Raw genomic sequence first — 16,033 nt, forward strand, 5'->3', positions numbered from 1 at the left:
TAACAGCGAAGATTGAATCACGTATCTCAGAAATGTCGTCAGAAATAACATCTAAAATTGAAGCACAAGAGGCACGTATATCAGAAATGTCGACACAAATTTCAGCACAGGTATCATCGCAGATCTCTGCACAACTAGAATCGAGTATGGAAGAGAAACTAACGCAGTTTCAGGAAGGGTTCAGTGGTCGACAAGATAAAATGGAGGCCGAGATAGATGCTTTGAAAGATCGGATTCAGGAGTTACAATTGAACCGTCCAATCACTTCAACGTCTACTCTGAAGGTAAAATCCCCAACGTTTGATGGTTCTGTTCCATTCCAGGTATTTAAGCTCCAATTTGAGAAGACGTCGGCAGCGAACAACTGGAATGCTGAAGATAAAGATGCAGCTCTGTTCGTGGCATTGAAAGGGCCAGCAGCCGAAATCCTACAGACGATTCCCGTAGGAGAGCGGAAAAAGTATGAAGCATTGATGGCCGCTGTCGAGAGACGTTATGGAAGCGAGCATAGGAAACAGTTATTCCAAATTGAGTTGCAAAACCGTCACCAAAGAGCGAATGAAACATTGCAAGAGTTTGCCTCGGATGTTGAAAGGTTGGCACATTTGGCAAATGCGGACGCACCCGTGGAGTACACCGAGAGGGTAAAAATCCAGAGTTTTATAAATGGCATACGGGACGTAGAAACGAAGCGAGCGACATATGCAAACCCAAAACCTACATTCGCAGAAACGGTATCCCATGCACTGACTCAAGAAACAGCATTGCTTCTGTGTAAGCCAGTTTACAAAGCACGCCGTGTGGAGGTAGAAAGGCCAGAGTGGGTAGACGCAATATTGGAGGCGCTGAAAGGATCGAAAAAGCGGAGTGAAAAAGTTATCAAATGTTTCAAATGCGGGAAGTCCGGTCACATTGCCCGTCATTGCGATCTTGGTCCTAATAGTTCCAACAATGGGGATGGCCGTAAACGCAAAGCTGGAGGAAATGAGCAAGAGCGTGTCGGATGAAAAGAACGAAAACTTGCCCGGCTATTGAATGTCCTGTGATATCTGTATCGCAAATTGGAAGGAAATCAAGCAGTCTTACCGTCAGAGGGAATGTGGATGGCAAGGAGCGTGTACTGACTGTAGATACGGGCGCATCTCATTCCTTGATCCGATCTGACTTGGTCAACAGGAGAGTAAAACCGTTACCTGGAGCGAGGTTACGTACGGTCACTGGCGAGTATAACCAAGTCCGGGGAGAAGTGGTCTGTGAAGTCTTAATTGGGAAGGTCATGGTTTTACACAAATTCGTTATGGCGGAGATTGTTGATGAAGTTATATTGGGAGTGGATTTCTTGGTTGACCATGACATCAAGATCGATATGCAGAGAAGGGTGATGCATTATGAGAACCAAGATGTGCCACTTAACTTCAGTTTGGAATAAGGGTTCAGCAGTAAGCGAGTGCTGGTGGAGGAGATTCGACAGAGACCACGAAAGTCAAGGAAAGTAGATCGAGCAAAGGTTGATGGATCGAATGGGCCAAATAAAGCGAAATCAAAAGTACCTGCGAGAAAAACACTGGCATTGACAAACCCTAATGGACGCACTAAAACGACTGAAAGAATTTTCCAGAAAGGATGCAAGGGTGGTTTCAAGCCAGCGCGTACTACTGTTGTGAAACGTCAAGACGATACTGATGATGCAAAGTCAATCCGTCAAGATCAACTCCTGCGAAGTTGTTCTTCATTGGCCAAGCAACAGAGTGCGAGGGAACGATCCAGGACAATGAGTAGTAAGATGAAATACAGGTACGACAACAAGAATAATTCGGAGGTTTTCTTTGAGGGAGATTTGGTAGTGTTGTATAACCCTCGCCGGCGGAAAGGTGTTCCTTCCAAATTTTGGTGCAGTTGGGAAGGCCCGTACAAAGTTTTAAAAAGGATCAGTGATGCCATCTACCGCATACAAACAACTGGAAAACCACGAAATAGAAGGGTGGTTCGTTTGGAGAGGCTAGTAGCGGTTAGATCGAGAGATTCGTCTGATCGGGACGATCAGACTTAGGTGGAGGGCAGTGTCACGGATATACCATCACTAGGGCGATGCTAAGGCCATGCTAAGCGGTATTTACGTCAATAATCAAATCATGTATACACATATATAAGGCAGCCGAGAGATTTCACGCACAGATGCATTTACTTATACGCCTATGTGTGCGCGAGAGACTGTAAACTATAAACATTCACATCAATAATTCAATCATTATGTCCACACATATGTAGGTACACGCAGCTGAGAAGCAAGGCACAACCATATGCAGACATCTTATTTGAGATGCTCCTAAATGTAGTCAGTTATAATTGTGGAAGTGTCACTCACACATACAAGCATGGGGTATGAGAGAAGCTATAAAATCGTGCAATTTTAGTTATAGCTGAGAAGTTTGAGAGCTCATGGACAATGCTAGTAGATTCTAGAAGATTCGAACGAGGAAACCAGAGAGTATAAAAGGCCGCAGATGTAGAGGCCCTGGAATTCAGTTTGATTTGAGTTGTCAAGCAGTTACGACTAAGACGATATATAGCGAGCAATAGCAGTATTATTTTGAAAGTCAGTTTCATTTAAGCTATCAGTCTGGTTATTAAGCTATTCGCTATTTGCTATTATTTTAATAAAGGCCATTTTTCCATTATTCAATATTGGAATTATTTATTCAACAGTTTAGTGATTCGAACTCAGCAGAAGATTGCAAATAAGAGGATTTGCAGTAAATTCGTTACAATATAATAAGAGCTGTCACTCGTTATTTTTTAGGCATTTACTCGATGTAAACTGTGAAGTAGTCGCTACTTTTTTTTAGGCGAGATGTTTATAAATGTCTTCTATACATTTTCATGGGGTATTTGTGATTATTTATCCGACTGTATTAATTAATTATTTAATTCTCTTTTCAAAAAACACGTTTGCATAAAGTGACAACACCGCATGGATAAATGGAAGGCAATTCAAAAATGTCCCTCATAAAACAAAAGTAGCGACTACCTCACAGTTTACATCGAGTAAATGCCTAAAAAATAACGAGTGACGGCTCTTATTATATTTATCCTCTTTGGCGAAACTATAACAATTTAAGCGCAAACACGCCCCATTGATATCATTTACTTAAGAGAAATCTTTACTTAAACGTCACTCATACGCAGTGTAGCACCGCAATCAAGTTAAATATTGGTCGCTGGAAATGTGAGGTTTACCCAATCGATCTAAGTTGTCGAGTAAATTAACATTTACATATACATACAAATCTAGCAGTTATGTTCAACGAAAACAATGATAATGAAATATTAAATATTTTAATAATATTGTATATGATTTGTTATGCGTTAACTAAACTTGAAACACTTTTCTGAAGCCATTGAAATGTTGTATTGACATTGGCATCGACAGAAAAATTACCGTTAAAATATTATGTATAAACAATAAGGCATTAAGTTTATGTTTACATATTTATAAATATGTGATGAGTGCCTACGGACAAATATATATTTGTTACATTGTAGTGAAAACAAATTAGAAAATCCAAATTCAGGCGAAGTCTAGTATTATATACCCAACTGTGGGCTTTAAGAATGGAAGAATTTATAATTTTTTTGTTCATTGACATGTTGTATGTTTACCGAAGATAAATATTATATGTATGATTGCGTACACGTTTCATGTCAAGGTTAATAAAATTGGCTATCCAGACGAAAGGTTTGGCTTGAGTTGAACTTGCCGGTCCGCAAGGACCTCATATAGACGGAATGTATCCACAAAGTAACTACAAGTTAATTCTAAAGATAATCAGTTATGACTGGTAATGCATAATGTAAAGGCTTGTGATTCCAGAAGGCAGTGGCGTGTCATTGATGCCATCATGAGCCCCCCATTTTTTTGACGATAGTACATTTGTAAAGCTTCGATTTCAGAAGGCCAAAATGAAATTTTAATATTAAATTTGCCATACCCTTTGGCCGTTTTCGTGTATTGATCAATTTAATGGTTCTTTGAAGCGAACGGCAAACGATTAGTCTAACGTCGTAAAACTTGCACATGGTCTCCGACTCTTTGCACCCTCGCCATTGTCTTTTATCCTTAGCTAGGGCATCTGCCATTCCACATCGTTCCACCAGAGATTTTTTGAATAACAGGAAATAGTTCATACCAACCAGCCGTTTTAAACTTAGAAAATGTTTTTAGTGTCTATTCTATCTTGGTATGCGTAGTAAGTTTATGACGGGATCAGAATATAATACTGTCTACCAGATCAAAGAATTCTTCACTGCTATGCTCTTTATCAGTTCGTGGAATATTTTACCTCTAGAAAGAATTTCTTCAACTTTAGTGCTTCTCTAGGGCATAGAAGTTTTTTCATGACACTATCTTTGCTCTTAAATTTTCTTCCTTGTGGATCCTCAGCAAATCCCCATGTTTATCCCAGAGCTTCTCGCATACTACGACTTTTGTTAGCGTTAAAACACATCCCTTACCTACTTGCACAGTGTTTTTAGTCAAGTATTTTCAGAGCTAAGATAAGAACAAAAGCAGCTTAAGATGGCACAAAATCGAAACAAAATCAAACATCAGCCCTGCCGGAAACATCAAAATTAAAAAACAATACAAAATACATTTCCTCTCGGTATATGTATTAGATAAAAGATATCAGCCTGGTCGCTATATAGTGATACCAACCTAGGAAGATTAAACTCTGTCCGCACATTTGCGTATCGAAGGGAAGGTATGTTTTGTGCTATTTATTCCGACACGGCTTAGAATGTCATGCAAACGTTAGTGCAGATAAACCGACTAATGGATTACCATCGATAATAAAATTCAACGACATGATGACAAACAACGATGTTTTTATTTCCGATATGTTCGCGTACTCCTTTGAATCGATTAATATAGTACTAGAGGAAATCTGCAAAACCTTTGAGTTTGCTAGAATGGTGGACCCGACGGTATCCCTATACTCAAAAGTTGTGCTAAAGTTCCTTATAAAATTTTAACTCATTTAACGCGTCGCAAGAACAGCGTATATCTCCTGCAAGTTGTAGATAGTAAATCGTGTGTCATAAACTATAGAGGCATTGCAAACATTTAATTGACTTATTCGATTTCCCCATGTACATATTGTAACGAATTTTTGGAAATTTCGCTTATTTGAAACCTTCTGCTAACGTTTTAATCGCTAAACTGTTGAATAAATCACTCTAATATTCTGTATTGCAAAATGGGCTTCATTAGACTACTTTGGGAGTAGTACAATTATACTTCACTTCGCAACTGATAGCGTGTTTAAATCTGCTGCTTTTATACTCTCTGTTGCCTCGTCTGCATATTTCTATTTAGGTCTAGACGTTTCGCCTTCTAGAATAGTTGTCTCTCCTACTTGGTAATTTATATATACATGTATATTTGTAGTGTATGTTTATCTTATGTGGGTGTATGTGTATGCAACTACTTCGGCTGATGATTACATGTGTTTGTGAGTATCTCTTCCTTGCCTTGTATGTATGTGTGTAAATGATGATTGATTTGTTTATGTAGACAAGAGTGGCAGCTTGCTTTATTGTTGTTGTGCCTTTATTTATTAACAGCTTAGTGATGATAGAATTCTCCACAATATTAACCCATCTCAACATGGTTTTTTAGTGGGAAATCCGCTGTTTCGAACTTCTTAGAACTCACTACTTATGTATGTCTACAGTGGGCTCAAGAATAACCTAAAGCTACACAGACTTTACTAAAGCACATGATAAAAATCCATTCTATTGTCTACACTTGACCGCATATGTTTTCCACTTGGTTTCCTGGGTTGGATATTCCCCTTCCTGAAAGGTGATCTTAAATAACTGTTTACCTCGCTTGGTAAATGTTACGTCTGGTGACCTTAATGCCTATGCACACCATAGAGGACAGATCGCGTCTCCAATATGATTTAAATAACTTTGTTATAGGTTGCGATGAGGGCAACATAGAACTTGACCTAACAATGTTAGTCCAGGTGCTTCACATGGAGAGCTTTGCCAGTACATAGCTACACCATTGGTGATTACCTTATTGAGCAGACTATGAACTGCCTTGATTTAGGTGTTGCGGTGGACAACAAAATAAATTTTCGTATTTAGAGACTTACCATGGGCTCCGTTGAGAAATTGTACTTCCTACTATATCCGCTTAGAACTTACGCAGTTGCTGACGTTAGTGTGGGAGACATGGAAACACGTCCTTTCCAATCTCACATGTAGGGCATCCTTCATTGCTGTTTGAACTGCTGCACGTCCATTCCGACAGCATCATAACACACACAAACATTTTTTTTGTGGCATTGTTCTACATATATGAAAATCTATATAGTGTGAATTTTATACCCAAGAAGCAAGAAGTGCTGGTAAAACTATTCTAAAATTATAAATTAAATTATAATGATAATAAAAACAAAACTCTGGATGTTGGTTCGGCCGGGACTTGAACCCAGGATGTATGGTGTGAAGAGCGCATGACGCTTCCACTACACAGTACAACGAGCAACAGCGCTGAAACCAAAATTAGTTTTGTAATAACCCCAAAAATTGTTAACACTGTAAGATTTTATTAATCAGTCGGTTAGATACATAAATAAATAAAATTTAATAAACCAACTTAGTTTCGTATAATTTTTTCCTATACGGCTTAACAAATCATGCGAACGTTAGTGTATATAAAAACTAGCATGAGAATTATGGCTCACATAAAACTTAATCAGAAAGGGATCTCCCAGAAAGCGCTGCCTTACGCTACTTGGAGCCAAGCAGTTGCAGATGACGGAAGCACCATTTCCATCTCTTCACCCTCCCTACAACTCCTGCAGCAACGACGATAAAGCGCTCCTAGCCTTTCTGAATGCCTACCTATAAGGCAGGGCCTATACTCGTAGAAGTGTGGAAAATTTATCCCTACTTAAAGGGTAAACCTGAAGGGATCTTTAAGGTCCCATTTTGGCCAAATTTCCTTCGATGTCCGACACCCAGGTATTTGTAGCCATATTTCGTTGGCTTGGCGGTGGATGTGCAGCAATCGGTGGATGTGTGCAATCTTGGTCAGGAAGAATTTGCCTGGTTGTACCCTGCCTACCGAGTTCGTCTGCTATGCAGTTGCTCTTTCGAGCAACAATCAGAATCAGAGCATATGGAGCTTACTTCAAACTTTAAACAGAATACGGTTTTTATATTATTCATGCTGAACTCTTTTCAACTTCCGGTATAGCTGTACTGTGTAGTTTTGCCTAAGCCCATCGTATCTCGATTCGTTTATGCCGTTATATTTTACATATAGCAATTAAGAATACCACGCGTATTAGTACGCCTGGGTATAAAAGAGAAAACGTACAAAATGAACATAATAAGCTTAAAAAATATACAAAACCGAAAGAAAATGTTCATAATGAAGTTGTAAAAATATAACTACCATCGGCGCTATTGATTGTATGTAAGTCAATATGATTCTGTTATGCTTATGGTTTATGTGATTTTTAAAAATATATTCTTTAAATGCACTTAGTTGACAATTAGTTTTTATTCTTTCTTCTACTACGCACTCCTACGACCATTCACACACGCTCTCTATATGTCATGTGCCCAACTGAGCTCATAATTTAATTTGCCCATTTGCAAAATGCCCACGATTTGGCTAGTTTGTCTTGAGTGAAGGTCTAGTAAACATATAAAATCATTAGCAGCATACAGCTTGCCCGCAGGTTCAAACGACAAATTGCCGCGAACAGTCCACTCCGGGAATTATCCCAAAAAACAAAAATTAAAAAAAACTAACAAAAAACTTTACTAACAAAAAATGAGATTTAATATTTAATTTGCATCTTTTTTTGAACGCAAATTAAATTAACAAAAAAGTTTAACTTTTTTGTACGGAAGCACATTTAACAACAATATAAACAGTATGGAGAGGTATGGAGGTTGAAGTTTTTAAAAATATTTAATATCAAGAAATTTTGTGATGTAAAAAGATTTCTTTTATGTGTGAATTGATAATTCTAAGGGATCTTGCTTCAAGTTGTTCGAAGTTCTGAATGGACCCTAAGTGCCAGACAAGTTATTAAATTGGGATTGAGTGACAAATTTTTGGGAGCATCATTCAGGAGGTTCAAATGTGCAATAATTAGTTAAGCTGTGGCCTAACCTTGAACAAGTTCGTTGCCTAGATTTTCGGATTGGAGTTCTGAGATTAACTATTGGTTGTGCATCTGTGAGATTCTACCAAAAGCATATAATTTTTTAACGTATGCGCTTGGCAGCGTTCTTAGGCTAGAGATGTCTTTGAACTTCTACGCGCTTAACCGGATGGTATGCTGCAATGTGGAAGGCGTGGCCTGCACTTGCGAACGTATCCAAAAAATTTGAATTTTCGGGAAATCGGTGGCTAAATTGCCTCAGACCTAATAACAGCTCTATATCTTTGGTATGGTACGCAATCAATAGCATGAGAAATACGCTTGAAAACTTCAAAAGAAATTCATATTCCACCTGCGCGACTAAAAGTAAAGAAATTAATCGAAGCGTAAGAAAGTATGCCAACATTGCCTTTGCTGAAGAGATAGCAAATACTATCAAATTGAAAAATGCGTTTACTTGTAAGCACGGTTGCCACATACCATTTTTTTTTTTTTTTGTGATCAAAATTAAACAAAAATTACCAAAACTCCAAACAAATGACGCCGTAAACTTCCTTGACAATTTTGCAGCTGCTACTCATTTGTGGTTACACAAGGGGTGTTTGAAGCAGGAGTGCGTAGCTTCGGCTGAGTAGTGGAATTAATGCCACCGTGTGCGCGCAAATAAGCCATGCGTACAGCGATGAAGTCATCGCTGCAGGTGTGTAGGTTAACGCGAAAGCACCCAGCGGTTGAGCAAGACTCTGGCTTGGTTTCAACTTTTGAAGAGTATCGGTTCTGCATTCCTTGGCATAATTGTGGCCTCATTGCGTATGCAAAAGGGCAAAGACCTTCAATTTTTGGAGGCTCATGTCTTAGAATATAACTTTAGGACATATGTGAACTAAGAAAAACGCGTATTTATTGGATACATAATTCGTTATTATTTCTATAAATAGTTTGACAGTTTCATATTTAGCGTTTGAGTGAAACTGGATTTCGATCCGTAATCCTGTACGACGATGCGATCCCAAAGTTTTGCGTAGAGTATTTCATATCGTTTGATGAGTGATATATCACTCTATCGCGACTTCCCCATCGAAGCGCACTATCTCGTCGAACTGGGGACATACGCTCTATACAAACATTTTTTTGAAGAACGACCTACCTAAGTATTGTTTTGTTTTCCAAAAACGGCCCGTCTCTGATTGAGGTTCAAAAATGTTTTACATCACAATTTTTTTGAAAAACACCCTATCTTATCTTTGGTATTCATTACGTCAAAATGACTGACATCAAAAACTACATCAAGCTCTCCCGCTAGTTAGTTGGGTCAAAGGCGTTTCTATTCTGTCACATTACTGAGTCGAAGACCATAGAGCAGTCCGTGGTCAAAACCCAAACGAAAATTAATTGCCAACATATTATGCTTGGTCTTTACTGTCAAATTTGGGACAAACTTGGCCATATCAATGAAAACGGCTTGTCCTACAATGTCAAATGCATTTGCCGTCCGTTTTGACTACAAAACGAAATTTACCAACATGTGACAGTTTGCCAAAGTTATGGTAAATTTGACATTCAAATTTAATTTTCTGACATGTTAGCAATTTATTTTCGTTTTCCAATAGGCGTCCTATCAAAGCGCGCGAAACAACGGGATGTAAGGAACGGGTGGTGAAATACTTACTTACTTAATTGGCGCTTAACCATTTAAACGGTTATGGCCGTCCGGCAGGGCGCGCCAGTCGCTCCTTCTCTCTCCCAACCAGCGCAAATTGGTCACACCAAGGCAGTTTAAATCGTTTTCCGCCTGGTCCTTCCAGCGGAGTGGGGGCCGCCCTCTTACCTCTGCTTCCATAGGTGGGTTGCGATAGAAATACTTTCTTGGCCAAAGCGTCATCTTTGATTCGCATTACATGGCCTAGCCAGCGCAGCCGCTGCAATTTAATTCGCTGGACTATGTTGATGTCTGCGTTTAGCTCGTACAACTCATCGTTAAATCTTATTCAGTACTCATCATCGCCAACGCGTAGAGGTCCATAAATCTGTCGAAGAACTTTTCTCTCGAGCCGCCTCATCTGATGTTGTGGTGAAATAAATCTTTATTCAACATATTTTGAGTTTAATATCTCAAGGTTGTACAAATGATGTGCTGCTCTTATAGAGGCTCTCAATCTTTGAAGTTATAATTTTGTTAAAAAATAGAACTTCTTCTTCAACGAGTTACATACAAAAAAACTGATTAAAAAACAAAAAAAAAAACAAACATTTCAGTTAATGTTACAGGGTTAACTCTAGTACAAAACCAGTCATTAAGCACTAAAAAGATTCAAAAATTTTACCTAGCCAGCAGAAAAGGGTCCAAATTAAAAAAAAAACACTCTTGGCTAAACTCAACTAAAATGGCAACCGTGTTGTCAAGTCCAAGAACGAGAACTGTGAAGATATATATAAGTTTGTCATTTTGCCGCTCTCATATACACTTATAAAGTAATTAGATACAGCTTAACGGCTTTTGAGAAAGGGAAAAAAACGTAATACTAAGGTGTATATGAACATAAGAAAACAATATTATACAGGGTGACTTGGAAGTACATACAAAACTGGCTATGTTTTTGTGGCATTGCCCCATAGATCCGGAAAATGTCCATCAACTTTGAAAAATATCTATTGGATCCTTATTAGTCCTATATATTGTGTACTTCCATTGAAATTTCTATTTGCTGCTGCTTTTAGCAAATGGTAAAGTTAGTCTAACACATTTTTTGTCATATTTTCATTATCTGCCAAACCCTCCTAAGCCTAATGTTGTTTCGATACGAGTAACTACGAGTACATACGCCATTACTCTGCTCAAGTACCGAGTATGTTTCGTAATCGATTATCTAGTACAAGAACTTCCTTTCTTTGAGCCTAAATTTTAAACCATTCATCAGTTAAAGCATTTTTTTAAACCTTTTTACCCAAAGCTTAATCAGCCAATGCGTCTACAATCTCAAAATTTAAGAACTACTGGTTTGAAAACAAAATCAAAAAGGCCAAAGTAACCAGGCCACTGCCTAAAATATTTTTGTACCTTTCATGAAAATGAAATGGTATATTAAGTTTGCCACGAATTTCAAAATTGTAAGTCCTCAAAAGAGAAGAGATAGACCCACTAATAAGTATACCGAAACAAATCAGAATGACGGACTGAGTTGATTTAGGTACATCCGTCTGTCTGTCTGTCTGTTTGAACGCAAATTAGTCCCTCAATTTTTGAGATATCTTAATGAAATTTGGTGAGTTGGTGTCCGACCAATCATTTGTCAGAACCGACCAGATCGGACCACTATAGCATGCATCCCCATACAACAGATTTTTCGAAAAAAAAAGGGTTTTTGTTATTCATTCCTCATTGGGAAACATCCCAGCCCACTGACGGTGAAATAAACTAGCCGTCATAACTAGAATTACACCTCAAATCTTGAACGCTGAGAGCGAAAGCGCGCCCGGAATAGCGAGTTGCCATGCACTTCTAAAGTTGCAAAAACGTTCCGTTCTTATATTATCGTCCGAGTGGGCATGCAAAGCCAGCCTCGGCTCTGCAGTAATATATTCGGTATTGACTTGATTGAGATGGAATAGTAAAAGTCCCAAAGGTTGGCTCCTGAAATCACTGACTGATCGGGGGAGTTGGGATGTGTAATTTTTCCTTAAATTAGGGAGCTAGGGAAAGATTTTGCGCTCTAAAAAGGAAGTATTCTGAATAAAAATGGGTTTGAACCATATAACTGTGAAAAAGTATGATTAAACATACATACATACATATGTATATGAACTAACGGAACAAAGAATAATGCTGACCAATACGGGACTGGAGTTGGCTAGCCAAAAGACGGAAGTGGTATTAGTAAGCTCCAAACGGTCGGCGAGCGAGTTAGTCTTAAATGTCGGGGATCATCAAATCACTTCAAAGGATTCCTTAAATTACTTAGGAGTGCACATTTACTCTAAGTTAACTTTCAAAGAACACTTCAGAGCGGTGGGGGAGAAAATTACCAATGTTAATGGAGCACTTATGCGAATAATGCCTAACATTGGTGGTCCGAGCGAAGCTACACGTCAGCTATTGTCCACAGTAACCAGCTCAATAATACTATACGCAGCACCAGTGTGGTATGGAGCTAAACGGACCCATCAAAAATATATATTAGCAGCGTACCGACTTCCTTCTTTAAGAATAGCAAGTGCTTATCGGACGGTGTCCGACGACGCGATCCTGGTTCTAACCCGGAAAATCCCAGTGGACTTACTGGCAAGCGAAATGGCCGATCTGTATAACACTAATATCGAGCGACCATCTGAAGAAGACAAGAAAAGAGCAAGGACACAAACAAAAGCTAAGTGGCAAGAACGGTGGGAGGCCTCGAGTAAAGTGAGTTGGACTTTCACGCTAGTTTGGAACGTAGCTCAATGGAATGAGCGGAAGCACGGCGAACTGAACTACCATCTCACGCAGATAATGAGTGGACATGGCGACTTCAAAGAGTATTTATGGAAGCGTAGGATAGAGGAAGATCTTCATTACTCAATGTGTACCACGGAGTTAGAAAACGCAGAACACGTCATGTTCCACTGCCACCGTTTCCACGAGGAAAGACTCGCCTTGTATGGAATCTTCGGGGAGGAACCTACCACGAGAAATTTAGTATCACATATGTGCAACAGGAAAGAGTGCTGGACTGCAGTGAGCAAAATGGCATTTATAGTAATGACACGCCTGATTGATGCTGAGAGGGAGCGCAGAGAAATGCGCATGCGAAGCAGTGGCGATTAAATGGACACTCAGAGCAAATATCGGGAAACTGGACGCAAGGACAACAGTAGGCTCTTAAAAAATGAGAAATATGGAACGCCACCCTGAAGTAATGCGAAAGTGGTGCCGGGGTGGGCGACGGTTCCAAAACGGGGCTGTTTTTTAGTCTACGGACACACGTTTGCTGCGACGGCAGCAATTATGGTGCATTAGGCATTTTTTAGCCTCCCGCAAAAAAAAACAAAAAAAAAAAAGGAACAAAGAAATAACAAGGCCCAAAACATAGCAACACGCCACGAGTAATTGGACGAAGTGACGAAGCAGTCATTGACTGCAGTGCTAACGTATGGAATTGGGAGACAAGATAACATGGAATGGAGCTGGAGTCTTTGGACCCAGAGCCAAGATATCAGTGCTTTTGGGAGTACACCCGAGCATATTTCAAGTGGAAGTATACGCCAAACGACAGTGCACTGACCTTAGCCTTCAGCGCGGACACTTCAACGAACCAATTGCCATACTCAGTAATAGTTAAGCCGCACTCAAGGCAATTTCGATGTTCGAAATAAAGTCAGCACTGGTCCTTGGTCTTGGTCTCGCCATGGTTAGAGTATTTTCTCATTCCCAAGTTAACTACTAAGCTACATCAAGGTAGTCGGCTTAGCCGAGATGCTTTGAAGGAGATGATGGCACAATAGATCATGGGTCGCAATGCAATCCTCAACAATTATCTATGTATCGAATCCCAATGGGCGAATTTCTACCGAAAGGTTAAAGTCTGTAAAAAGGCGTCACTTAGTGTCGTAATCAGAATAATACGAGTTTAACCAAATACCCTGATGGCATCCTTCGATTCAGCAGGATGAAACCAAGGGGTAAGTTGTTAAGGGGCAACAATGACGCGACCTTGAAATGGTTAAAGGGAGTTGTTCTATAGCTGTAAAAGAAGTCACAGCGCTGATCCACACAATATCGAAGAACAAGGCGTTTTCAAGGCTTGTATTCAAGAGCAAAATCTCTGAGATTATTTGCAAAGTCTGCGATAATTGACTAATAAAGTTGCTCCTTTCTCTAAAGAGAGAAAACTTGAAGCTTAGAAGGACTAAAAACAGGCATACTAACAGGGAACTTAATTCTGTGTTCGTGCCCTGCGTTCCAGAGGCCAACGTCCAGGCTGCCAGGTACCACTAAGTTATCAGGTTATGAGGCAGCCATAAAGCCTTGTTCTAGAAAACTTCTAGTATTTGCAGTACATCGTTACTTGTCCTGGTACTTAATTAGGCTTTTCCATCAAAGTATGAATGTATTCACTACTGTGTTTGGTATGTCAGAATTAAATACGCTTCAACAAATAGTTATAGAATGATGTACTTATTCTTTCTTTTGGATTCAGTTATTATTTCCAGAAAGTTCAAAGTAACTTAAACACAAAGTTAAATAAAAATAATAAGAACCCTACATTACTTCCCCTTCAAGAAAAGTTAACATTAAACAAGAGATAAACTATCTTTTTATGTAAATTCTTGGTGCTGTTTGTGTCTGTTGTTTCAATTATTGCAGGTTTTAATCTGTCAATAGAAATAGTTTTAATATTATTATTGATTTCAAGTTTAAAATATTTTTGACCTTTTTCAACAATTTTGTAAGGTTGTTGTAATGAATGTTTATTAATGAATCGAACAAACCAAAAACCATTTCAGCTGGTGTAGCTGAAATATCTTCTTTGTAAATTGATCTTAAACCAAGAAGTATGACAGGTAATTCATCATACCAAGTATTTATTCCATCCCTAGCCATAATAGTAGCTTTTAGTTGTTTATGAAATCTCTCAGTAATACCATTACTCTGAGGGTGATACGTAGATGTTGTTATTTGATGACTACCAAATAATTTAGTTAATTCTGAAAATAATTTTGATGTAAACTGAATACCTTGATCAGTAGTAACTTTCAATGGACTCCGAAACGTGAAATATATTCACTGACAAATTTGTTTGCAACTGTAGTTGCTGACATATCTTTTAAAGCATATGCCTCTGGCCAGCGCGTAAACCTATCAATAATTGTCAAATTGGCAAAGGTCCAACTATATCTAAATGGATGTGTTCAAATCTGCTTTTTGGAATTGGAATTTTGCTAATGGGAGACTTAGTGTGACGATAAACTTTAGATTTTTGACAGGTAAGACACTCTTTCGACCAAATATTAATATCTTTGGTCACATTAGGCCAATAATATTTCTTAATTATGAGTCGTCGTGTAGCTCTCGTACCGGGATGTGCAATTCCATGTAATTTGTCAAATACTGTCTTTCGTAATTTACTGGGTACAAATGGTCTAGGATTCTCTCCTGAAATTTCACACCAAATACTGAAATTTAAAATAGGAATATTAATTAACTTTAAATTTAAAAATTGAGAATCAGTTATAAGTTTGTTTAAATCACTATCATTTTGTTGTTCCATTTGTTCCGAATTCTGTATTGCAGTAACTTCAAAGTCTCTGGACAGTGTATCTGCTACAACATTAAACTCTCTTTTAATATATTGAATGTCATCAGTGAACCGTGCTATGAATTCCAAATGTCTCGTTTGTCTGCGACTCCGTTCTGTTTTTGAATTTAAAGCTGTAGTCAAAGGTTTATGGTCCGTATAAACTGTAAATTGTCGTCCTTCCAAAAGATATCTAAGATATCTTATATATTAAGTAAATGGCCAATATTTCCCTATCAAAAACACTATACTTAATTTCAGTTGGAGAAATTTTTTTAGAAAAGAATGGGCTCAATTTCATTATTGTAATTTTGTTGTATAACGCTCCCAATCGCGGTGTTAGATGCATCCACCGTTAAAGATAATTTAGCATCTTTGTTAAAATGATTTAACAATATCGTAGGTGCAAATTTATCTTTAATGTATTCAAAAGCTTCATTCGACCTCTCGTCCCATACCAAAGTTTTGTCACGTTTGTTACTTTGTTAATTAGATCATAAATTTTGTTTGTAAATTTTGCTAAGTTTGGAATATATCTATGGTAATAATTTACCATAACAATACATTTCT

The 16,033-nt window shown here is 38.4% G+C and overlaps 1 protein-coding gene across 1 annotated transcript in view; it reads left to right on the forward strand.

Annotated features, from left to right (window-relative positions):
• The first annotated feature begins 7,742 nt into the window (after window positions 1-7,742).
• ninaE (neither inactivation nor afterpotential E) overlaps window positions 7,743-16,033 on the forward strand; it is a 32,685-nt gene continuing 24,394 nt past the window's right edge. The window contains exon 1 of the mRNA XM_067759331.1: window positions 7,743-7,968. Coding sequence (XP_067615432.1) covers window positions 7,961-7,968 — 8 coding nt within the window. The 5' untranslated portion in view covers window positions 7,743-7,960. The remainder of the gene's footprint in view (window positions 7,969-16,033) is intronic.

The sequence above is a fragment of the Eurosta solidaginis genome, chromosome 1, assembly GCF_040869045.1.
Source record: "Eurosta solidaginis isolate ZX-2024a chromosome 1, ASM4086904v1, whole genome shotgun sequence".
NCBI lineage: Eukaryota > Metazoa > Arthropoda > Insecta > Diptera > Tephritidae > Eurosta > Eurosta solidaginis.